General features: G+C 43.8%; 1 protein-coding gene across 1 annotated transcript in view; it reads right to left on the reverse strand.

Annotated features, from left to right (window-relative positions):
• The window catches only part of LOC135710125 (adenylate cyclase type 6), a 472,542-nt gene that overhangs the window by 177,210 nt on the left and 269,224 nt on the right, over positions 1 to 26,108 (reverse strand). The window contains exon 4 of the mRNA XM_065232613.1: positions 7,722 to 7,818. Coding sequence (XP_065088685.1) covers positions 7,722 to 7,818 — 97 coding nt within the window. The remainder of the gene's footprint in view (positions 1 to 7,721; positions 7,819 to 26,108) is intronic.

Raw genomic sequence — 26,108 nt, forward strand, 5'->3', positions numbered from 1 at the left:
AATTGTAAACTGCGCGTAACTTGTTCATGGAGCCATCCCATCGTCGCCTCAACAACCGGCCAGGACAGGGGCAATCTCGCAAACAAGCACAAAACTACGCAAATTACAACTAACGTGAACAAATTCATTCGCCCTTTACCCACTGCTTTCTACCACTCGGATGGAAGTTGAACTCGGACTCGGATAATTCAATTATTTTAAACTTTTCCCTCTGCAAGCGTGTCTACACGGACGATGAAATCAACTCAAAATTCAATTGAATTCTACTCAATTTTTAAAAAGTGTAGTTGAGTTAAATTTTCCGAGCAGGAAAAAAAACTTCTCGAATATGAGAAAAATCAAGAGAGGTTTTTACTCCAAATATGAGAAAATTTTTCCTCGATTTCCCTCATCTTCGAGCAGATTCTTCTTGAAAAAAAACTCGGCAAATTTTACTCACTTTGTGAGCAAATCCACTTTACACCAAATTGAGTCGAATTCAACTCAATTTTGAGTCGGCCTCATCGTCCGTACACAGTGCCTTCGTCGGTCAGCAGCAGGAGAGAAATATGAAAGTGCAGGTGGTTTGTCTGAGAGTTGCAGGAGTAAGTTTTCTCTGTATTATTGAATTCTAGTAAGTGTGACGATGATCACGGTGGTTATGAGGGGAGAAACTGAGCATGACGATCTTGAAACCCGGTGGGATGGAGAAGTTTTCCGAATGAACCGTTTCTTGGTTGAGTTTTGTATTATTTTGTAGAGAAGAGCAACAGGTCGAAAGGATACTTTTACAATAAGAAAATTGGACAGTTAGAGAGTGTTCCACATCAAATTGCATCACGGAAAAACGCTATTAAAAATTACCCATTGGGTATATTCTCTTGAAAATTTTGTGTAGAAGTAGTTTAGAGTGTATTGTTTACAGTGTATTTTTATCGCTGTCAGTTTTTCGAAAGTTGGAAAAATGGCGTCACCCGAATTGAACGTCGTGAATTGATTTTGCACAAGCACCTGGAAAATCCTCAACTCTCTCATCGGGACATCGGAAAACAACTCGGAATCGTGCAGTCAACGGTGAGTCGTGTGATTAAACGTTACTTAAATGCGGTCAAAATGGATGTTCTATTAGATTTCAGGATCACACGCGTGTCGTGAAAGCGTTTTAGCGGAATCCCAATGCTTTGGTCAAGGATGTGGCCAAAAAGTTGAATCTGTCCAAGTTTTTCGTTCAAAGAGCTAAAGACCGGGAGAGACTGCATACGTACAAAGTGTAGAAGGTTCCAAATCGTGACGAATGGCAAAATGCGGTGGAAAAGCCACAGGCCCGGAAACTGTACACCCAGATGCTGACGAAGCCTCATTGTCTCATCATGGAAGATGAGACTTACGTCAAGGCGAACTTACGGCAGCTTGCAGGGTTACTGTTCTTCACCGCCCAGCACAAGTTTGATGTTCCAGAGGAAATAAGGAAGCAGAAACTTTCAAAGTTTGCCAAGAAATACACGATTTGGCAAGCGATCTGCTCATGTGGCAAACGAAGTGCGCCGTTCGTGACAACCGGGACTGTAAACGGAGAGATCTACCGCAAGGAGTGTCTACAGAAGCGTCTGCTTTCTCTGTTGAAGCAACACGAGGGTCCTACGATCTTCTGACCGGATCTAGCTTCGTGCCACTATTCAAACGTCACTAAGGCCCATCGAAAAATACTGGGCTATTATAAAGCAGGCACTACGGAAGCATCCCAAGGTGGTCAAATCTGGGAAGACATGAAGAAAAACTGGGTTTCCGTATAGAAGAAGAAAGAGTTAAGAGCCTAAAGCTTGAAAAGTGACAAAACTGGGCGATGGTTTAACGTGTAAGGGTTATACTTTTTACTGTCAAGGCGGACGTTGCGAACGAAAATTAAGTCCACTCACGATCCATGTCCCCGTGCAAATATTTCTTCATGAACTCGACGAACTTCAAGTTCCCTTCGATCATGCTTGTACGACAAATCTGTACGATAGTAAATAGAACAGAAAATCAAAATATAAAAATGATGTAAGGAAAATAATTAATATATGGTTCAGATTAATACCTGGCTCATTAAAGATACACATTACCATTTATTATATAAGACCACGTAGTCCTACGTGCGTACAGGGCAGTCCCTTGTATTTTTTTTTTTTTTTGAAGATCGAGGAAAATGTTTCTCATTCACTGTTTAGTAACCCCGCTTTTTGCATGTTTGGTTCAAATTGGGCTCTATTTTGAGCTACTCTCATTGACTGTGCATGCACTTTACTTTTAATATGAAGCACGCTCATTTGCAGTAGTAGAAATATGGCTAAAATTGTTAGAATGGCAACCCTGGCAACTCTACTGTGAGGTGGTAACCTTTCTTTTTGGACTCTACTGTGACCGCCATTTTTCTTGCTATACTGTTTTTCATTCCTCATGTTATTATCAAAACAATCGGTCGAGAATTAAAACGTTTTTTTTTTCATTAAAGAGTGTTTTTGTGTTTCTCTTTACTTTTGCCCATCCGAAATCATTTTAGATTATGGGCCCAGATAGTTTCGGAACGGTTTACGGATAAATAGTGAAAGTGATTGTCGAGATGGCCGAGGAAGATCGTGTTGAACGTTTTCACATGCCGCTGTTCGATGGTGCTAATTTCGCGATTTGGAAGTTTCGCATAAATAGAGGTGCTCTTGGAGGAGCACGAACTGCTGGAGTGCGTGGAGACCGAGATTGGTGATGTTGCAGCGCTGAAAGACGAACCGGGAGATACCGCGGAAATCAAGCAACGTAAGGAGAAGGAACGTGAAAAACGACTGAAGAAGGAAAGAAGATGCAAATCCCTCATCATTTCCCGAATCCACGACTCTCAGCTGGAGTTTGTGCAGGGAAAGCGCACACCGAAGGAGATCTGGACTGCACTGAGCAGAGTTTTCGAGCGACGCAGTATCGCCAGCCGCATGCAGCTTAAGCGCAGGATGTTGGCATTGCGGTATGAGGGCGGTACCTTGCAGGAACACTTTCTGTGCTTCGATCGGCTAGTGCGTGAATACCGTGGAACGGGAGCAGAGATGGAAGAACTAGATGTGATTTGCCATCTCTTGCTTACATTTTGGGTACATCGTTCGACACTGTGGTTACTGCCTTGGAAACAATGCCAGAGGCAAACCTGAACATGGAGTTCGTTAAGTGTCGCCTCTTGGATGAGGAAACGAAGCGGAAACCAAGCAGCCGAAGAATAAGAAGAAGAGGGGCATAAATTGTCTGATTGCCCCACGAAAAAGGGACAGAAAAGTGGTGAGAAATCTCGCGAAAAATAAACGCCGAAGGCGCACGCAGCGGAATCTGGATCGAGCGGTGTTTGTTTTGCTGCTGCGGGCGGTGATATTGAAGTGAAGAAGTTTGCTGAAGAATTTCGTGTGCAGTGGTTTATCGATTCAGGATGTTCGGACCACATTGTCAACGACAAAACGCTGTTTGAAAGCCTGAAGCCGTTGACGTGTCCGGTCGAGATCGAAGTCGCGAAACATTCCGGTACGATTAAAGTGGTGTCCAACGTCAACGGGAATGCACTGTGAAGAACGTTTTGTTCGTGCCCGAATCCCGATGTAATCTTTTCTCGGTGATGAGGGTGGACGATGCGGGAATGCGAGTGACGTACGAAAACGGACGAGTAGTGATATATCGCGGAGCGGAGGCCGTCGCGATGGGTTCTCGTTGTGGAAAGTTGTATCGTCTCGATCTTTTCACGACAAAGCGCAGCGCGAGTGATTCCATGTTGACGTGTGGGCGGATTCCGAAGAATCTTGAAGTGTGGCATCGTCGGTTCGGCCATTTAAATGCGCGAAGTCTCGAGAAACTGATCGCTGGAAATATGGTCACGGGACTCGAGCTGACCGGTGCAAAGACAGACAAGAGTGTTGTTATGTGCGAGTCGTGTGTCGTGGGCAAACAGACCCGGAAGCCGTTTCCAGAGCGTAGTGAGAAACGGTCGTCGCGAGTGCTGGAACTGATCCATTCAGACGTATGTGGACCGGTTTCACCTGATGGTGTTGGAGGTGTACACTATTTTGTGACATTCATCGATGATTGGAGTCATTTTACGATGACGTTCCTGATGGAGCGCAAAAGTCAGGTGTTCGACTTGTTCCAACAGTATGAGGCGTTGGTTACCGCAAAGTTCGGTGTAAAAATAAGCCGATTGCGATGCGACAACGGAGGTGAGTACCGTAGCAAGATGTTTGATGATTTTTGTAAGCGTAAGGGAATCCAAGTTGAATGGACGGTCCCATATACGCCCGAGCAGAATGGCGTCAGCGAGCGGATGAACCGCACACTCGTGGAGCGAACGCGGTCTATGCTGGAGGATTCAGGAGTAGACAAGCGGTTCTGGGCACCTGCCATCCAGACAGCGGCGTACTTGGTCAACAGAAGCCCGTCAAATGCGATTGGTGCTGGTATGACTCCGTACGAGTTGTGGGAGGGACGAAAGCCGAATGTCTCAAAGTTGCGAGCATTCGGATGTGCAGTCTTTGTTCACGTGCCGAAGGAGTTACGCAAGAAGTTGGATCCGAAGGCTTGGAAAGGTGTTTTCATCGGATACGCACATAACGGTTACCGGATTTGGAATCCGAAGACGAAGCGAATCATTCATGCGCGGGATGTGGATTTCGTTGAAGCAGAGGGTGGTCAAACAGACGTTGAGAAGAAGCAATCACCTGGTGGATTCGTGTTACCTCCAGTAGGTGATGAAGAGTCGGACGAAAGCGATCGGGACAGTGTTCAGGAAAGCGAATCGGAGAATTTTGACAATGAAGCGAGCGGAGGTTCCGCCGAAGGTGCAGACGAAGCCGTTTCAGAAGCGTCTGATGATGAATTCAGAAGTTTTCGTGACGAGGACGGATCGGAGGAGAATGCTGGCCCGGCGCCGGATATCAACGTGGAATCTGGGAGACCACAACGGGAAAAGCGCCCTCCTTCCTGGCATCAGGACTACGATGTAGATTACGCGGCATATGCTTTGAGCGCCGTAAACTACGTTCAGGATGTACCGAAGTCACTGGCGGAGGCCCAGAAGCGGGACGATTCGTGCAGATAGAAACAGGCTGTCGATGAAGAGATGAATTCCTTGCCGAAGAATGGAACCTGGAAACTGACGCAGCTACCAGCAAACCGAACGCCGATAACGAGCAAGTGGATTTTCAAAATAAATCGTGGCTTGAATGGAGAACCCGACCGGTTTAAGGCTCGGTTAGTGGCCAGAGGTTTCAGCCAGAGATACGGTTTCGATTACTGCGAAACGTATTCTCCGGTGGCTAAACTTGACACTCTGAGAACAGTGTTAGCTCTGGCAAACAAGGAGAAGATGACGAGCCACCAGATGGACGTTAAGACGGCGTTCCTCAACGACCGGATGATCGGGAGCGAGAAGGTGATTATCGTGCTGTACGTGGATGATGTCACTGTTGCTGGAACATCGCTGAAGGCGGTGGAGGTAGTGAAGCGTTGCCTTGCCTCTGAATTCGAGATGACCGATGCGGGCGAGATCAAGAGTTTTTTAGGAATGTGAATCGATCGTGATATGGAAGCAGGAGTGTTGCACATCAGTCAGTGGCAATACTTGGAGGATCTACTACATCGTTTCGGTATGGAGGAGTACAAACCGGCATCTACGCCCATGGAGTGCCGCTTGAAGTTACCGAAGGGTGAGGAGGATAAACGTACGTCAAAGCCGTATCGAGAGCTTGTGGGTTGCGTAACTTATGCTTCGCTCACAACAAGACCGGATCTGTCGGTGGCAGTGATTTTTTCAGTCAATTCCAGAGTTGCCCCACGGATGAACATTGGACGTACTTAAAGCGTATTTTGCGATACATAAAAGGGACTCTGGATGTCGAATTTATGTATCGTGCTGATTTGAAGGCTCCGATGGTCGAGATTTTCTCCGATGCGGACTGGGCCAATGATCCAGTGGACCGACGTTCCGTCAGTGGTTGTGTATTCAAAGTTGCTGGATGCACTACCGGTTGGATGACGCGTAAGCAGCAAGTGGTCTCACTATCCTCTACGGAAGCTGAGCTGAACGCATTGTGTGCTGCTGCTTGTTACGAAATTTGGCTGCTTCATCTGCTTCGAGATTTGGGAACGGTCGCTGAACTTCCGGTGAGTTTCTTCGAGGACAATCAGTCCACAATAAGGATTGCGGAGGACTGCAAGAACCACGGATGGCTGAAACACGTGGATGTTAAATTTCATTTTCTTCGTGATTTGATGAAGAATGGACGGATTTGTATTCGGTACATTTCGTCCATAGAACAACCAGCGGACATGATGACCAAGAGTCTTCCAGCGTCTGCCCTTCATCGTCACCGGGCTGATGTCGGTTTGGTGAGTTGCTGCGGTTGACGGAGGCTATTAGAATGGCAACCCTGGCAACTCTACTGTGAGGTGGTAACCTTTCTTTTTGGACTCTACTGTGACCGCCATTTTTCTTGCTATACTGTTTTTCATTCCTCATGTTATTATCAAAACAATCGGTCGAGAATTAAAACGTTTTTTTTTTCATAAAAGAGTGTTTTTGTGTTTCTCTTCACTTTTGCCCATCCGAAATCATTTTAAAAATCGCTGTAAAACTATTCAGGCGATTTGTAGACAATCGCTCAGAAATAAGCTGAAGCTGGATTTTATTTGAAAATCGCTTTGCCATAATTTGTTTGAACAAGAAAAACCACCACTGCAAGCTCTGCGTTGATTTCGCCTGATTATTCGTGGAAAGAAACCGATGCAACAGGAGATGAATTTATTATTCCGCAATACATCAACCGTGCATAATGAAGATAAATCTAACGAGGATCGCACGGAGGATGATGAATCAAGTGAAGACGAAAGCTGGCAGCTGTATTAAAAATATGCATCATCCATTAGCAGAGGACGATGATGGTGCGTAGTCTATGATATGGCTACATGCTTCCTGGTTTGATTATCTACTCAAACATGAGCGCTTAAATTGAGATCAGCGCACAATGCATCCGGGTTTTAAACATTGCGGCTAACTGACAACTCAAATGTGTAATGACTGCCCACAACACATAATTATACACAAGTTTCATGCAAATCAGAGTCTTGAGTCTTGAATTTTTATGTTTTATCCTATTTGGCCTGGAACTGGTCAGCATCGATAAACACTGATTCAATTTTGTAAGCATTTGGTATTTACGACGGATTGAAAATTTGATCCAGGATGTATTCAGCTGCCATTTTTTTTCGCAATGTATTAAATTCACATCCGTCATCGAAACAAGCAAAATCAAAATGACAGATTTTCCGCAACCAAGCGAAAAAACAACACAGCTGCAGCTGCTCACAATCCCAGATCAGCCCGTTTCCGCAAATCATAGCTAATTATCCTGTCGAGACCAGCCCACGCGTCGATTTCGGTTCCGCCAAACAGTTGCCCCCATGCAATTCAGTTCCGCTAGAAGAAACTCGTAACAAACAAAGAAGTGTTGCTTAACTCTGGTAAACAGTTACCAGACTACGGTAACATGTTTTCAAACAAAAAAATATACCTTGCGAAACTTTGCCACGTCAAACGAGCGCCGCCATCTCGGTAAAACGAGATTATAATGAGTCCATGTTATTTCAACAAGCGCGGGAATAAGTAGAACCAGAAAAAAAATAAACTGCTTTGCTGCTAAACGAAACTGCAACAGGTTTGTGCTGCTGCTCACTCCTATACTCACCAGCAGCTCCGTAGACCTGGAAGCTCTTCTTCCGGATCGACGCCGTTCCGGAGTAGTTGGACGTGGTATCATCTAGGTTGAATGCTGTCACTCCGGCCTGCAAGGTAAAGAAAGAAAATTGAACATGAAACATGAGCAAAATGGAAATCGTGCAACCGCATCGTCGCGATCGATTTGAGTGAATTAATCGGAATCAGTGTCTTCAGATGATGAAGAGTGACCGTCTTTTTTCGCTTCCACTTGATGGAACAATGGTTCCTCGTACAAGCGCAGAAGTGATAGCGTTTCAAGAACGTGTCTAATCACAGTGACTGAAAATGCCAAGATTCGATACAAAGTTGGAAACATACCATAGCGGAACATTGATTTGAACTATTGTTTTTGACCGACTAGAAAACTGCTCTGACCCACAGTGCACCCCCAGAGAGTACAAAAATCGTCAACAAAAGCGACGACGACGCCAACACCGAGCAAGTGGCCCGGAAACCCTCGACGTGAGTCGTCTTCCTCGAACAGTATCAACCATTCAAGCTGAAGTAAGGCAAGTGCGTGTGGGCGGCACGGTGCCATTTTGTGCCCCATCAAGTGGAAAACGGCAAGGAAAAGCAGCACCCATCACACAAGAAAGACTCGGAAGAAAACTAATAGCGAATTCGTTTATTATTCAGTTCCAACCTGGATCGGGTATCAGGATTGGGTCTGCTTGTTTTCTGACAAACGTCAGTTTGCTCGTTTGTTTTTAAAACCTAGCTCAGGTTGAGGTTCGCACTGACAAAAAGTTCGGTTTCGCACTGGGTTGGAACTGGTTCCAACCCCGATAATAAACGAATTCGCTATAAGTAACGCGACGCGGCTTCCGCTGGCAAATTTGCAATTTATCTTCATAAAAATTCATGAAACATGATGCTCGCGAGCTTGGCGAAAGCTGCTCGGGCAAGCGATGGGGGTTCGAATGACGAGCAGGAAAAAGGGCATCAAATTTTCAGCTACCAGCAGCTGATGGTTGCCACGTGCGGAGACTTTAAAGCACTTCTAAATAGAATTGAGGCCAATTTTGGATACGGAAACGTGAGGTTTTCGGAAGTTCACTTAAATGAGCCCTGACCAGGGATTATGAGTGTAATCCAGCCAACTGATAGAATTTGACAGTAGGCAGCATGTTCGGGGCCCAAATCATTTGCTTTGCTTTTGTGGGCCCGCTATCATCTACGAAATTCTCGCTTTTCGCATTTGCATAATTTTGATTATGAAATTCACGCAGATAAATTTATGGAGCCAGAGGCTGCATCGTTAATAAAAGCTCCAAAATTGCACCTATCCACCCATGAAACGAAACAGCAATGATGGCTCTGTTTCATTTGGGGAATTTTCACTCAAATTTGACGGATGGAAACCTGCTATTGTACCAGACTTATTTCTGACAGACCAGGAATCAATTTTGGCAAACTGAGAGGGATTTTCGGACATTATAATTTAAGCGTTATAATAGCGTAAAATTTAAGTAAAAATTCACCAAACAGCCTAACAGTGCCAAGCAGTGCTGTAGTGTAGGCGATTTTGATTTTCAAGCCTACTTGCATGAATATTCATATTTTCAAGATAGTTGCCTTCCCCTTCAAACGCTGTAACATTGAAACTTGTCTCAATCAAAGCAAACGGTTTATCATGATCATGACTTGCCTGTGAATTGTTTATATCAGACAAGGGGTTGGTCACTATACAGTGGGCCAAAATCAAACTTGGGCACACCCGGGCGCAGTCATTGGCGCTTTTTGGCACCCATGGCTACAATTTTTATGATATTCAAAGTTACTGGCAACACTGAACTGTGCATGTGTCAAAATTTGTTATTGATGTTGCCACAATACAATCCAATTTTTACAAACCACAACCGTTAATCTCCAGCAAGTCCCGCCAGCGATTCTCTAAAATCTAATTGAATTCCACAAAGTACAGTCAGACACATCCTATTGCCTGTCCGAAGAAGTAGGTCCATGAAAATATCAGAGCAATCCACAGTGGTGCAAAAGGTCAAATCCATGAACTTTTTGCATTTGTAACCAGTGGTTCCAAATTATTACTTGTAGGCTCCTCCACAAACTTATTACCGTATAAAACGAATATATTCGTTTTATACGGTAATAAGTTTGTGGAGGAGCCTACAAGTAATAATTTGGAACCACTATAGCACATTTACTGAATGATTGGTAACAGTGGCACTCACTTGTTGGCTTGCGAGTGTGTGAGCCTGTTCCACTTCCACTAGTATCGATTCGAGTGCGATTCTATTATAACCAGGCCAGTGACAAGGCCTATACCAACAGCAGCATTTGACAGTAGGCAGCATGTCGCGGACTCAAATCATTTATTTTGCTGTGCTGGACCCACTGTCACTGTATAACATGTTGCCTACGCGCCTGCCACTGGGCTGATTATAACAATTTGAGCGGGCAAAACATATCCCAGCCCTATAAGTACCTGAGCTCATCCACAGATGGCGCCTAAGGTTTTGAGAGCAAGGTGTTTCACAACACACAACATAAATGACATGTGGAATGTTCTAGATTAAGGACATTATTTTAAAATTGATATATATAGCTCAGCTTCTACCCGGAAAAGATCTTTTTCCAACTTATCCCAGCACGGAGTAGAAGCAACAATCAATACGAAACTTACAATTTTAAATTGGCTCACCACTTTAGTAGCCTATTGGTCCCAAGCAAACGATTAACGTACCCTATTCTAGTTGAAATTCTATTACTACACTATGTTTGTTTTGATTCGCTATGAAAGTTTGACAGATAACATCAGGGGTGTGTGGATTCATGCAGAACATGCAGGGGTGAGTGAAATAGCTTGGGACTGCTTGGGACCGTTGTTCTGGTACTGAGTGAGCCAAAAATAATAATGATTTTCTTCGGGACCCAGTAATCTTAGAGTTACCTCTATGGTAGAAGTGCGCGCGTGTGTTGCAGTTAATCTGAGGTAGTGAATTAAATAACCTCATGGTGAAAACGTGTTAATTTCAGTGTTTGTCTCCTTTTTTTGTTTAGTAGGCAGTGCAACTATTGTAAATACTACGATAGAGGAGGGTAGTAAAACTAAAAACTTTTGTAAAAATCACTCTCAGTTGAACCTACAGAAGAAAGAAACGAGAAGAAAAAGGTAATTTAGATGGTAACATTGTGAAAACTATGCTGGTGTAGAATAGTGACGTCACAGGGTAACTAATGCTGGTTACTGGCCCCAAAAGCCACATCCGCCATCATCAAAGCTACCCGTCCGCCATCGTAGATCCACCGTATCCAAAGCAACCGCGTGGTCAACGCTAGTGTTAGCGGGTTGAATCTAGTGCCCGGCTTTCATCATCGTCATCTTCGGGTAACCTCTTTCGCCCGTGCGAATAAATTATCCGACTGTAGCCGTCCGCCACCGCTACAATTGTCATCCATCATGGTCAACCACCGTTATCATCGCCAGCACGACCAACCCTAATCAGCATCGCCAACAGTACCATCACCAGCGTAAACCTGGACTCGGTCCGAAAATAAAGCATGCAAGTACCCTAAATTGTGACGTCACGAATATACAAATGTAGAATGAAAAAGTAGATTCAGTGGTAGTCAGTTATTTCCAAGAGCAGCCCTGGTTAACATATTTTCACCCTTTTCGTAATTCCGTCTGAAACCGGGTTCACAAGGGAACCGTTAGGCCTCGCCTTTCTAGTGATACGAGTTAAAATTTCTTCTTCGGGTGTGTTGAGCATTCATTCAGTGTTAGTTCTGCCGTTGCCTTCTCTTTGCCAGGCAAACGACATCTGTGGGTTGAGTATTATTATCTTTGTTGCTCCTGTTAATTTGGAATTCGCATATTTGACGCAAAAGTGGAAGATACAAGCTACAGTAAATGACCCTGAAATCCCTTATCCTGAGTTAGCAGGTAACACATTAGCACCCTTCACAGTGTTTTTTTTTTTTCAATAGGGTGTCTTGAGAAGAGTTTTTTATAAATGACAAGACCCATTGAATGAAGTTAAATGTTAGTCCGGAACTTCACCGCAGGTGGCACTGCAGAATCTAAACTTTTAGTTTGACTAGATAGAGATATGAAGACTTCAGGTTGTAGGTTGCTTTGTTACCAAAAATTTCGTAGATGACGCCATGTCTCTATCTGCTTGCGATTTTGAGTTATGATGCGTTTTTTATAGAAGGGCCTCACAAATCCGTATTTTTGTTAATATTTCCGAAATTATTTGTTTTAGATGACAATAATGCTCTGCAACTTTTAAAAATCAATAAAATACACAACTTTACTGAAGAAAATGTTATAGGAAATATCAGCTCAAAAATAACCTAATTTCAAGCATCAACAAACATCAAAGAGGCAAAAAGGGGTAGACGGCCCAAGTAACCAAAAGTTCTGCTAAAAGGCTATTTGTGGCTTAAGCAGCTTGATTGAAGGTGGTCTATAGAATTCTAAGCTGCCTCATTTTTAAGTCGTTATAAGAACTTGAAAGTTCCGTACCATAATTGAAGAGCATTCTATTTAAGCAGCTTCTGGCGGAACTTTTAGAAAATAAATTTAAAAAGATTTTTGTCCTGTACACCAATTCTATATTTAGTTCGCACTTTTATGAAAGTTATTTCTTAAGGCAGGTATTAATGTGTATTAATTTATCAATTTAATTTATTTAATTTATGAAGTCTCTCATAAAAGTCATCTTCTGGAGACTTTTAAAACTCTTTAAGACGAATGTTTTATAGAGAAATCTGATGCCTGTATCTCTTCTTATAAAAAGTATATACCCAAATTTAGTAAAAAATATGAATAAATTCAAATTGATTTTACACGAGTTTAAAAAATAACATACCTCCAATTTTTTCACATTATTGAGAATAACATACGCCCTTTCAAATGCCGTAAAAACTTTTTTCTGTTTGCCCCAACCAGAGATATTAACATTTGAAAAGTGCATATTTTTAGAATAAAAACGTCAATAACTCTTGATCGGCGAAAGATATTGACAAGCTTTGTGCAGCAAAAATTTACGCCTTCTTAAGATCTAAAAGTTATTTCGATACACCTTTGCTGAGAAATTCGAAATAAGAAAACTAGAGCAAACCAACCGTTTTTTTTAGAGCCACCCTAACTCAATTCAAGAAAATAGCTCGAAATCGGTCAATTTAAGAGATACAAAAAAGTTGTTTTGTACAAAGTTACTTGAAATTAGCTCAGCTATATCTTTTCCCAAGAATGTATACCTTAATTTATTCAAACAAAAAAGTCAGATTTTTTATTTTAATGATAAAAGGAACCACCCTAGAATTCATTGTCATAAAAATGAGGACCGAACTATAAGGAACAACTTTGTAGAAAAGATTTTTAGTCTAAAGTTTCAATTTCAGGCTCAAAACATATCATTCCACCTAAATCTGCATTCTGCACTGTTTACCAATAAAACTTAAAATATGGATCCACCAGAGACAGAGAACGTCGACGACGACGACGACGACGACGACGACGACGACGACGACGACGACGACGACGACGACGACGACGACGACGACGACGACGACGACGACGACGACGACGACGACGACGACGACGACGACGACGACGACGACGACGACGACGACGACGACGACGACGACGACGACGACGACGACGACGACGACGACGACGACGACGACGACGACGACGACGACGACGACGACGACGACGACGACGACGACGACGACGACGACGACGACGACGACGACGACGACGACGACGACGACGACGACGACGACGACGACGACGACGACGACGACGACGACGACGACGACGACGACGACGACGACGACGACGACGACGACGACGACGACGACGACGACGACGACGACGACGACGACGACGACGACGACGACGACGACGACGACGACGACGACGACGACGACGACGACGACGACGACGACGACGACGACGACGACGACGACGACGACGACGACGACGACGACGACGACGACGACGACGACGACGACGACGACGACGACGACGACGACGACGACGACGACGACGACGACGACGACGACGACGACGACGACGACGACGACGACGACGACGACGACGACGACGACGACGACGACGACGACGACAACAACAACAACAACAACAACAACAACAACAACAACAACAACAACAACAACAACAACAACAACAACAACAACAACAACAACAACAACAACAACAACAACAACAACAACAACAACAACAACAACAACAACAACAACAACAACAACAACAACAACAACAACAACAACATACAAGAGGAGCGAAGAGAATGCGGTTTACAAAGCCTGGAAGCCGTCAAATTAGAAGCTTAAAATTGATGGGAATACTCAGCATATTGTCATGTTGCGATGATGATACGAATAGCATCAGTGCCTAACTGGGAGTACGGAAAGCTGTCCGTCAGCTGGAAATTCGTTGCCTTGCGAACCATAGCAACGATTTCATTCGGCAAAAGGGTCAATTGTTCCAAAAATTCCAAACAAGCGCACATAAACTTCATCGCATCATCCGGAAGAAAGAAAACTTTTCGGGAACGATTGACCTTCCACCTGTTCCAAGTTACGTAGATACGCTTCCTGAGTAACTGCTTCCAATAGATGAATCGCCCTTGACAAGGATGTCACGCAACTTGTTGATCCAACGCTGGAGTAGAACATCGTTGCAATGATCGTACAACAAAATTATCGAAAGATAAACAAATTTTGACGTTTAAATTTTGTCCAGGCAACTTTGCCACCATTAATGCCGTCATAAAATTAAACGGATCAAGCAGAGCTTAAAAATATTGACTGCTTAGGCACTGTGAAAGCACTGCACTATTCAATCCATTGCTCTGTGCAGACCGTTTGTACCCTGGGAGGGAGAAACAGACTCGGAAAATGTGAATGTCAAGTGAAGCCAGAAATGAGCTGTCACAAACTGTCAGTGGGAGCCGGCAGAACAAAACACCAATCAATGGGAAGTATTGATATCGAATACAAAATATTTTCTTGCTTGAAAACAATTTGCACTGCAAAATTTTCGTTTCTTCAGTTCAGGAATCGGTATGTAATTTAGCTAAATTGTAGAGTATCAAGCATGTTCATCTTTTTCATCTCCAATAGCAACCCATTCAGGCACCACAGCAGCAAAGTTCGCGTAGTTATGATCCAGAAGAGCCAGCGAAGAGTAGAGGGGACGGGATTTATAAAAGTCCAACAACCGATCGCTCTCTTCCGGTTCGTCTTCAGGAGGTAGCAAGAAAGCTTCAATCGATGGAACGGCATTTTTTTTTCGTTTTCTTCCCATTTTTATCGACGCGGAAGCAGTCCTCTAAGAAATGGGCCTGCAAATATTTAAAAAAGATCATAGCAACATTGATAAAATGCAAAACACTTGTACTGTCAACACTTACGCTACAGACTCGCGATTCTGGTTTAATTTCGCCGGTTCCGGAATCCATCCGACAGAACTTAATCCATTGGGATCTTGTGATATAATCAGTAGGAAAGCGCAAAAAACCCAATCCAGGATAATTCCTGCTGTTCCGGCCGCAGTATTTCACCTGACACTTAATTTTGGCTGATTAACTACGAGTCTCTACAAGTGATTTTTCAACTCCAACTTTCCACAAGCATTAAGCCATCCAACGGTAACACGTAAACAACAGAGACACGAAAAACCGAAACCCCTCATTATGGAAACAAATTACTTGATAATTTTTATTTGCCAAAAAAAATTCTTGCGCAATATTGTGATTGATTTATAAGATTTTGTGTGTAGTATTTGCTTCTCCCTCCCAGTTTGTACCAAACGGTAAAGGACGAGGCCATGAAAGAGCCAACAAAAACATTCAGTCACTTACGAACAGCATGTAATTGAGGCATTTTTCCATATAAAATGTACGCTCAGCCATTCAAAACAAGGATTGGGTACCATCACGGCAGAATAAACTTTTTGCAGCAAGTCATTCTTGAAATGTCTCGATAATGCACTCTTTAGAACCTACTTCGGGTGGGCCAACTAGACAGATTCTAGTGTTAATGAGGTTTTGGTGGATGTAATAAAGGCAAAACTATCTTGACCAGGGTTTTATGAATGTTGTTTTATAGAAGCCTTGTAGTACTTCATAAAACGTTAAATGTTACTTGGGCGGCCATTAGGTCGAATGATCATCGACTCAAATTTAAATAAACTTTTGACGAGCTTCCTTAGACAGTTGTAATCGAGGTTGTAATGATAAGATTGTAAAAACTTAAATTTTTGTTTTGACTATTTGGACGTTCCAGAATCTTAGAAATTTATGTTGGTCGGAATATTTTCAAGCAAACTTTCTGAGTCTTGAAGGTTTTTCTTAATCCAGGATCATCAAATTTTCTGAACATGAAATCTCAAAATTTATGAACATTAATGTTTTTCTTAACTAAATATTACTGAAGTTCATTCGAGGTAGTATGAGCACCACTGATATTTCAAACATTTTGTTCTTTTTTTTTTGTAACTAGTTCGTTTTTTACTAGGCTCAGTCGTGTGTGACACTTTGTGGAGCCAAAAATCAGTAATTTTTTAATTTACATTTTAAACACCAGTAGTTCTAGGTTAGTATTGGGTACCAATTACTCGTGGTGGACTCGAGGTTAATGGGTAACATGTTCGATTGGAGCTAGGTAGGCAACTGGTTTCTGAAGCCTTCTTCAGATACTACTCTCGAACGGTTGACCAAATCCTGGCTGGGCAGGGGCAAATAGCACAGAACCAGGAGGATAATAAGACTGGGTCACAATGGCTGGAAATTGTTTGGAAATGAGGGGATGGTAACATCAAACTCTAGCATCATCTAACATTTTCTTCTAAAATTCTTAAATTTTGCATAATTCCTTTTATAAATATTACTGTATCATATGAAACCGTGTTTTGAAACAGCTGCTTTGATAAAAAAAATCAGTCATTCACAAGACTGAAAAAATATAGCCTTAAATAAACAGTACTCTTGGCAATACTTCTTAAATTAAATTAATTATTTATAATTGTTTCTTTTCAATCCTTTATGCTAAAACTGCTCAGAATATTCTGCTATCTTGAGCCCTTATTACCGATGTCACTTCACGGTGAAGTGACAAATTGTCACTCACGATGAAGTGATTCCCATTTGAATTACACCCCCATAAAAAATTTGACAGATGGGGAATTTCACTGTCGACCGGCGAAATCGGTTGTATACAAAAAACGCCTATTAATAAACCGACAACGTCGGGATTAGTACACTAGTTTTTTTTTTTTTTTTGTTAACATATTCGTTAATGTATTAAATGGGATACCGCAGGGACCGACAGCCATAGATTTTATCTATTGTAAAATCTGGCAATTGTATGTTTTTTGATCGGTGTTTATTTACGTATTACAGACGAAGTCGGTTTACGTAGTGATTATATAGTGGCAGTTAAACCATAGATGTAGCTTAGACTAGACAGGTTAGACTAAGTGAGTGCAACTTTATTATTAAATGTCATTACAACTTGGTAAGTATAATTAGTATTAATATTTTTGTTTTTTTTTTTTTGGAAATCTTACAATGGCAAGCAGGTTGAGTACTTGGCGTAATAAGTATGTAGTAGTATAGTATATTTTATTTGAAGAAACAATTGCGTTCTTTAATTTTGAAAAATATGTCGGCGTCGCTTTCTGAGCACAACGATATTTTTTTCGATCCCATTTACTTCCATCTCAATTTTTAAATCAAGATTTAAAGCAAAATAATCACTTCACTGTTTGATACAAAACTGACAAACTGACAGCTTGTTCCCATACGAAGTACCAGTGAGGGCCGCTAAGATGATGATTTTTGCTAATGTAATCACACTTATTTAAAATAGTTCCAGTGCTCCCAAATTGATGAAATTTTGGATTTCGATTCCATTTGTAATGCAGATTACGAATATTCAATTACCTCAATACCCCTAAAGAACCCAATTTAATTACCTGTTCTTGCTTGAATGCCGGAATCTGGCCGGCACGACGACAAAGGCGAACTTGTGAACAACGGCGAAATTGTGGTTTCAATCCGCCCAGTGATTGGCGCGAACCGAGATAGTTTTCGGACGAGAGTGCAGAAACTGGTCTGTGTTGCTTTGTAGTTCTTAGGTAACTGATTTATTTGTCGTGTTCAGTGTGAGGTGAAGGGTAATCAATTTGGGATGTATATAGATGTATAAGTGTAGAAGCGGTGTTCTGGGTGGTGGGTATTTTTAAGTTAATTTATAATTCATTTTGTTTGTATAATTTGCTCGTAATTTAGTGCTTTCATGTTAGTACTATAAGTTCTGGGTCGCAACATCACCGGGCCCCGTTGAAGCGCAGCATTCAAGAAGAATTGGTGGTGACGGTTTCACAATCGTGTGCCTTCGTTGGATCCTGATCTTCGATGGGAAGGACGCATAGTTCAGATGTTGCACGGCGTCGAATACCTAGTTGCGTGCGCACATCCACTACGCGCACGATGTTGTCACTTCCGGGATAGATGGCCACAACTCTGCCAAGGGGCCATTGCATCGAAGGAACGTTATCTTTCTTCACCAAGACCATGGTCCCGACGTGAAACTCGCTTGGGGATTTCCTCCACTTAGCTGGCCGTTGGTGAAGAAGCCCGATGTATTCCGTGGACCAACGCTTCCAGAGATTTTGGACGGAGCGTTGTGTGGCCTGGAAATGGTTGAGACGATTGGTTGGCACCTGAGAAAGGTCTGCCTCCGGCAAATGAAAGGGGGACTCTCCTAGCAAAAAATGGCCGGGTGTCAGGACACAGAGATCCTGCGGGTCGTTGGAAAGAGGCGTCAATGGTCTGGAGTTCAGTATACATTCAGCTTGGGAAACAACTGTGCGCATATCGTCGTAGTGGTGTGGAGCTGCTCCGATGATCTTCCAGAAATGCCGCTTGAAGGCCTTTACTGCAGCCTCCCATAGGCCGCCGAAATGCGGCGCACGTGGTGGAATAAACTGGAACTCGATGCCTTTCTCCAAACATTCGGTGGTCCATGCAGTGCCGTTGAGTTGATCAACCAAAGCTTGTCGCATCTCCATAACTTCTCGACGCGCTCCGACGAACGTAGTGCTGTTGTCGCAGTGTATTGTACGAACACGCCCGACACGACTCGCGAAGCACCTCAACGAATTGACGCACGACTCCGTCGACAACCCGGCGACGATGTCGAGGACTACGGCTTTTACGGCGAAACAGACGTACACAGCGACCCAGATTTTACCGACGCGCCTCTACCTGCCAATGGTCGAACGAAAAACGGCCCACAGTAATCCAGCCCCGTATGCTCGAATACTTTCGCTGCAGTGACACGGCTTGATGGTAGTGGAGCCATAAACTGGTTGCTTGCTGGGGGATGAAAACGAAAACAAGTCACGCAATGGTGGACTGTCCTTCGAGCTAGATCTCTTCCGCGTATTGGCCAGAAGCGCTGACGGATTGTTGCCAGGAGCTGTGTGGGTCCTGCATGCAGTGTTTGATGGTGAACGGAGTTGGCGATCAATCTTGAAAGGTGGTGGTCGGCCGGTAGTATGATCGGGAGGCGGCTGTCGAAGGATCCAGGTGAGTTTGCTAGCCGTCCATTCAATCGGAGAAGACCGGTGTCATCGATCCACACATCAAGGTCTTTTAATGGTGATTTGAAGTCAGCCTTTCGCAGGGCCATCCGTTCTTGATCATTGTGCCGCAGGTGGCGCAGTTCCTGCTGGAAACATGCAGCTTGCGTAACACGGATGAGTGACTTCAAAGTACTGTCGTATTCGACCGAAGTGATTGGTCCCACTGTACGAGCCATCCTCGGCAATCGGCAGTTTTTTGCGAAACGTTGACAGAATGAAGCAACTTTGATAAGATGCGACAGTTGTGTGTAATCGTGGATTAGCGAATCGTCAAATGTGACACTTAGGAGTACAACCGTTTGCCGCTGCTCAGGTGTCTGCTGCTGAATGTCGGTAGACGTCAATGGAATTATAGGAGCTGGCCACGATTCCACTTCATTCAGCAAGTAGGACGGCCCATGCCACCACAGTGCATCGTTCTTGATATCATCTGGTTGTACCCCGCGAGATATACGATCGGCGGGATTTTCTAGGGTTGGAACGTGCCGCCACTGGGATCCTTGGGTGAGTTTCTGGACCTCCGATACTCGGTTGGACACGAACATCTTCCAGGACGAAGGTGGTGAATTAATCCAGTGCAAAACGATCGATGAATCTGACCAGAACGTGACCGTAGAGTCAAACTTGGTTGTTCTACGAATGGTATCAGCCAATTGGCTTCCACCGTGGGATGGAATAACCACATACTGGAGCAACACGTGATTTTGCTATGAGCAAATGGCTTGTTCGTTTAGTGGAAGGTCCTGTTGATACTGTGTAGATGCACGCCCCATACCCTTTGGAAGAAGCGTCGACAAAACAGTGCAACTCGTAGCTCTTTGCACTCTCTTCGAACACCCACCGAGGGACTCGAAGATTTCGAACGATACCAATTGCTGCTCGGAAGGACAGCCATCATGATTACAGAACGTCCGGTAGCTTTTCGTCCCAGCTAAGTTTCTTCTGCCACAATCGCTGCACAAACATCTTCGCACTGACCACCACTGGACCGACCAGACCCAAGGGGTCAAATAACTGCGACATCTCCGATATTACGAGGCGCTTCGTAACGTGTGGCAGGGCTGGAAAATCAGGGACCTTGAATCCAAATACGTCCTCCTTTGGAAACCATAGTAGGCCCAGTGCCTTGATCGATGCAGATCGGTCGAGTTCTAGCGGCAACTGATGCTCCTTTAGTTCCTCTGGAAAATGTTCCAGAATACTGGGGTGATTCGCGCTCCACTTCCGCAGATTGAAACCACCTCGCTTTAGTAATTCGGTCAGCTGTATGCTGATTTTAACTAGAGCTTCGATGGGGGCAGCCAGTGGAAAGTCATGCCCTTCATCATCTGCCAGCTGGTTTAGGACTCTGGTTGCTAGATACGGAGCACAAGATGTGCCGTAGGTGACAGTGTTCAAGGAATAGGTTTTCAGTGGCTCTGATTCGTTTCGGCGCCACGCAACTTGCTGTAGTAGGCGATCGTCCGGATGAACCAAAGCCTGTCGAAACATTTTCTCCACGTCTGCTTTCATGACGAATCGGTGGAAACGAGAGTTGACAACGATGCACAACATGGAAGGCTGAACTGTTGGTCCTGTGAGAAGAAGATCGTTCAAGGAGAGCTGGTTGCTGCTTTTAGCCGAGCCGTCGAACACGACTCTTATTTTGGTTGTTGACGAGTCGGGACGATGGACTGCGTGATGGGGCAGGAAATACTGGGGTAACGCGACGCGAGTCTTCACTTCCTCCATGTGGCCTAACCGTTCGTACTCCTCCATGAAATCGGTGTAGCTCTTGTATAGTGTTTCATCGGAGCGGAACCGTCTTTCAAGGGCAGAAAATCGACGAGCTGCTATGTTCCACGTGTCTCCAATAGACGGTAGAAGTGCTTGCCTAACTGGTAGACGCACTACATAACGACCGTCGGCATTGCGACTGTGTGTAGATGCGAATTGGGCTTCACACTGTTGTTCTTCGGCAGTCAGGCATTTCCCGACATCAAAGTTTTCCACTTCCCAGAACCTTTTCACCTGTGCGTCCAGGTTGTCGAAAGCGGAGACCAAGCAGGTAAGTGGAGTGGTCATCGAAGCGGGAACCTTTCCCGAGAATACGTATCCGAAGCTTGTCTTCTGGAGTGGTGGTAGCTGGTCATCGAACGGAATCTGCTCGGATTGCAGAATGAACGGGATAAGCTCGGCACCGATAATTAAATCGATACCATGACTTTGATAGAAGTGTGGGTCTGCTAACGGTAGATGCTTGGGAATTTTCCACGTGTTAATATCCACCGTCTTCGTTGGAAGGTTCACCGTTAGTTTCGGCAACACCAGGCAATGCAATGGGACTTGTTGTGACCCAAATCGGGATGCGATGCTCACCGAGACTACGTAACGTACGTTGACAATTGCTTGCCCAATGCCGCTTACAGGCATGTTGATCTTCACTCGGTTGAGCGATAAACGTTGGCACAACGACTCAGAAACGAAACTTGACTGCGAGCCGCTGTCTAGGAGTGCACGAGCGATTTGACTGTGCCCGAGGTTATCGTGGATATTCACTAGTGCGGTGTACAAAATCACTGTATTTTCACCAACATTTGCTGGTGCGACGGTTTGACAGGCGGTGAAAGGAGGTGTGACTATTTCCGACGGGGGCAGGCGAGGCGCAAATACCGACGGCGACGAGAGCGGGTACGCACGATTAACCGAAGTGACATCCGGGCCACTATTGAACGGAACCGGAGGAGAATGCGACAGATTAGGATTTGTTTCATACATTGGGAATTCAGTATGTTGACTGTGTGATGGAGCTCCACCCGTCATCAAGGAGGCGGACGACGGGAGATGAAGCAAAGTGTGGTGCTTCTTTTGGCAATACTTGCAGCACCCACTGGTACAGTTTCTTGCTTGGTGGGATGCTTTGATGCAATTGATGCATAGGTTGTTCCGTTTAACTAAATCGAAACGTTGATGCGGAGTTTGATCACGAAAGACCTCGCATTGGAACAGAAAATGCGCTTGTTTGCACGCAGCGCATTTAGGAGTTTGTTCTGTGGCCGAATGGGCCAACACTTGTCGTGACTTCGTAGGCTTGGCCTCTATCGACGGTGTACAAACTAATTGCGAGAGCTTGAGGGACTGCAGTGTGCGTGAGTGATCATGGATAAACTTTATGAGATCGTCGTACGAAGGACGCTGGGTTTTGTCACGGTTATTTTCCCACTGTTTCTGTGAGGTGGCATCCATACGACTGAAAAGGAGCTCCACCAACACAGAATCCCAATGCTGCGCCTTGGTTTCAGAAAGGCCAGAAGCGGACTCATTCCGCAGCGGAGAAACTGAAAAAAGGGCAGATATGTGTTGCTTGATCAACATTACCCGATTAATTAGTGTATTTCATAAGGTTTCATCAATTTCATAAGCCGATTTAACAGTTGACTTAATCTTTTCCATAGTACAAACAACTGAATGAACCGATTAACCACTCTGTTTCGTTTGGTTTCATCAATTTCGTATGCTTATTAATTTGTCGACTTAATCTGTTTCCGCCGTAGAAACAATTTAATAAACTGATCAACCAGTATATTTCGTCTGGTTTCATAGAATCCCTGCTACAACACAGTCATCCTACAAATCGTTTGATTTGGTCGCTTCTGGTTGACTGATTTCCTATGTTTTCGGTTACCGATTTCGTGTGTTGACGCGTCGGCAACCTCCGCTTAAGCAGCCCCATAAGAGTCGATGCAACAATTCAGTGTCAACATTTCATAGGGGCGTAATTTCTTTTGTAAACATTGGCTTTAACCGTAGATTTCACGCGAATTAAAGCTCATCCCTCCAAATTAACATTGCTAGCTGGTAGAGGAAACATTCCTCTACTTGTTGGTTTCATTAATTTTCATGTGTGAGCTTTTATTCGCGAGAAATCCACGGCTAAAGCCATTTTTTACAAAAGCAATTACGCCCCTCTGAATTGTTGACACTGAATTTATAAATACGTCGGTTTCATAGTCGGTCGATCTTACCGACGTGAACCGATTTAGTCGAAGAGAAAATCGGGATGATTTTTTACGAGGACGGCAAAGACTTCACCGTGAGTGACGAGTGATCACTTGACATCGTTTTCACCGTGAAGTGACACTCGTAATAAGGGCCAACACTTCATGAAGACTCAAGATAACAGAATATGCTTACCAGTTGTTTACTAGTTGTCCACGAGTGCAAAAGGGCCAAAGCAGCTTGGTACGGATGGAATCCTTCGGCTACACACTGAAACCACCCGCATGCACCCATATCTAGCAACAGAATGAGCAGCAGCAGGTCATTTATCATCATTTTACCGCTCTTATTGTTAACACCGTAGGACGTGCTTATCATCCTGGATGATAGGGCAGTGAAGCAGCAGCACGAGCTTGCACTGCGATTTTTCCGCATGATCCGTCGTGTCTGTGAGATAAATTTAGAAAATCTGGCAGAGCAACGATTTATACGCTTTTCTGCATTCTTCGGTGCTTGGGCGACCATGTGCCAGCCTTTTTCCCGAACCCAAGTTGGGGAAATATGACAACCTTGTCCGCTGGAACGTGGAATTTCAATCAAATAATTGAACCGGGATGGACCTGCCTGCTTGGTAGGATTTTTAGGATGTTTCGTGATTTTTTTTTTTGCCCGGGAGCGAAATTGAGGAATGAGAAACAGGGTTATGCAACTGTTTTTTTAATTAAATTGAGAACTTCACATGCACCGATATTTGAATGATTGGTATTGTTTTTCCCGTTAATTTGAAATTACAACATTCAACAACAACAATCGAGCACTTTTCCGCGAATGCCAACTCTCTCATTAACGGAGGGTAACACATTTTTCCGCCACAGTCAATAGACTACGGTATTGCCATGATGGGGAAGTAAATTTGCATAAATTAGTTTGCGTGTAGAGGTAGTTCCGCGGTGAGCATAGTAGCAAAAGAATCACATGGAAGTGGGAAAGCATCCGCATAACTCGAGTGGGTAACATCCTCGGAAAGTACATGTTTGAACAAGGGTTATTGCGGAGAGTGGATGTCTGCAGTTGTTTTTGAATATACTTACAGCGGTGGCATTAATTTCCATGGGAAAAGAATGTTTATTCCAAATTAAGGACATTATCTCGTAATATTGTTCTCGAGCAAAATGTGTATGCTGAGTACGGTAGCTTCCCGCTAATCTGAGCATCACTTCATGCATATTAATGGGGCTTATTTTTAATTTTAAGATCTACAAACCTGGAACGTCAGAATAATGTGTTTATGGTGTTTAACCTTATCTGATATATACACTAGTGGAAATTAATATAAAGACACTTTATTGTGACACAAAAATAATCAAAGGGTGACTTCAAATAATCACTATACTTCATTTCTGACAAGTTTTAAGCAGATTCTTAGAGTACCCGCACCAATGCGCTGCTAAAGCTATTTTAGCAACCTCCACCGTTACGCAGTAATCGCACTTGGGGTTCCTATTCAAGTGCGGGAAATAACAATCTCCAGTCGTGACGTGGAAATCGAAGGAGTGGTCACCGAAGCGAGTTTGACCTGCGATGACTTCTTGAAGAGGGGGGTTGGTGTCTCCAAGAACCCCGTTCTTCCAGAAGTCAAGATTCTTGACTGCACCCAAATGCAGTCAGCATCCCTCGACGGGACAAAACAAATCTACTCGCTGACTGACTCGTTTCGAGTGACTTTCTCCGGATCGACTCTGCCGGATTATGTCCGAATTGGGAGGATTCGACTTCCTGTGCGATTGTTTGTACCAAGGGTGATGAACTGCACCAAGTGCAAACAATTAGGCCACACCGCCGCCTTCTGCGGCAACAAGCCACGATGCGATCAGTGCGGCGAGAAGCATGCGGAGGGTGCTTGTGGTGTTCCTCCTAAATGTGTTTATTGTTTGGCAACTCCGCATCCTCTCGCAGATTGCCCGAAGTATAAACAGCAAGGAAAAAAACTTGAACGGTCTCTGAAGGCGCACTCTCAGCGTTCCTTTAAGCGCCCATTACACATGTCAATATATTGACAATAAATTGACATACTGACAATATTATTGAAAAGGTGATATTGATGATGATGATTGATGACAAGTATTGACGAAAAGCTGATTTTCGTTTCACTTTGTCAATACTCAGAATATATTGACAAAAAAAAAAACAGTAAATTCTATCAATATCATCAATATACGAATATTGACAACATCAATGGCAATCAGCTAATCCAAACACATAAAGCAACCAACGATACAGACAAAACGGTTGCTACGACTACCATGACAAACTCGCTCTGTAACAAAGCTCGATCCGAGTGGTAGAAGGATAATGATATATTGCTTGCCTGCTTTGTTGCAATATACACGGATGAGGACATAGCTTGATATGAATCGGGAAAAGACATAACAAAAAAATTCCCATTAACACACGTGTATCATCTTCGGCTTTACTTCGTGAAGCAGCTTGCCAACAATTTGCTCGTTACCTTCTACCCCTCCGAATGAGTTGGTTCGCACGAGCTGCTTGTCATGAAAAAGAACGGTGAAGATTATATCATTATTGTTTTCCACTTCTGACAAAGCGTTATTATTCGGTTCGTTGATCGCTTGTTATTTTGTCATTTGGAGATACTTTTGACTCCTTGATGGCAATACGTTTGAAGCCTTTTAACCTCAATGTATTAAAGTCAATATTACTTGTCTT

This window comes from Ochlerotatus camptorhynchus, unplaced genomic scaffold, assembly GCF_037179485.1.
Source record: "Ochlerotatus camptorhynchus isolate MF236.1 unplaced genomic scaffold, CSIRO-AGI_Acam_v1.1 ptg000370l, whole genome shotgun sequence".
NCBI classification, from domain to species: domain Eukaryota; kingdom Metazoa; phylum Arthropoda; class Insecta; order Diptera; family Culicidae; genus Ochlerotatus; species Ochlerotatus camptorhynchus.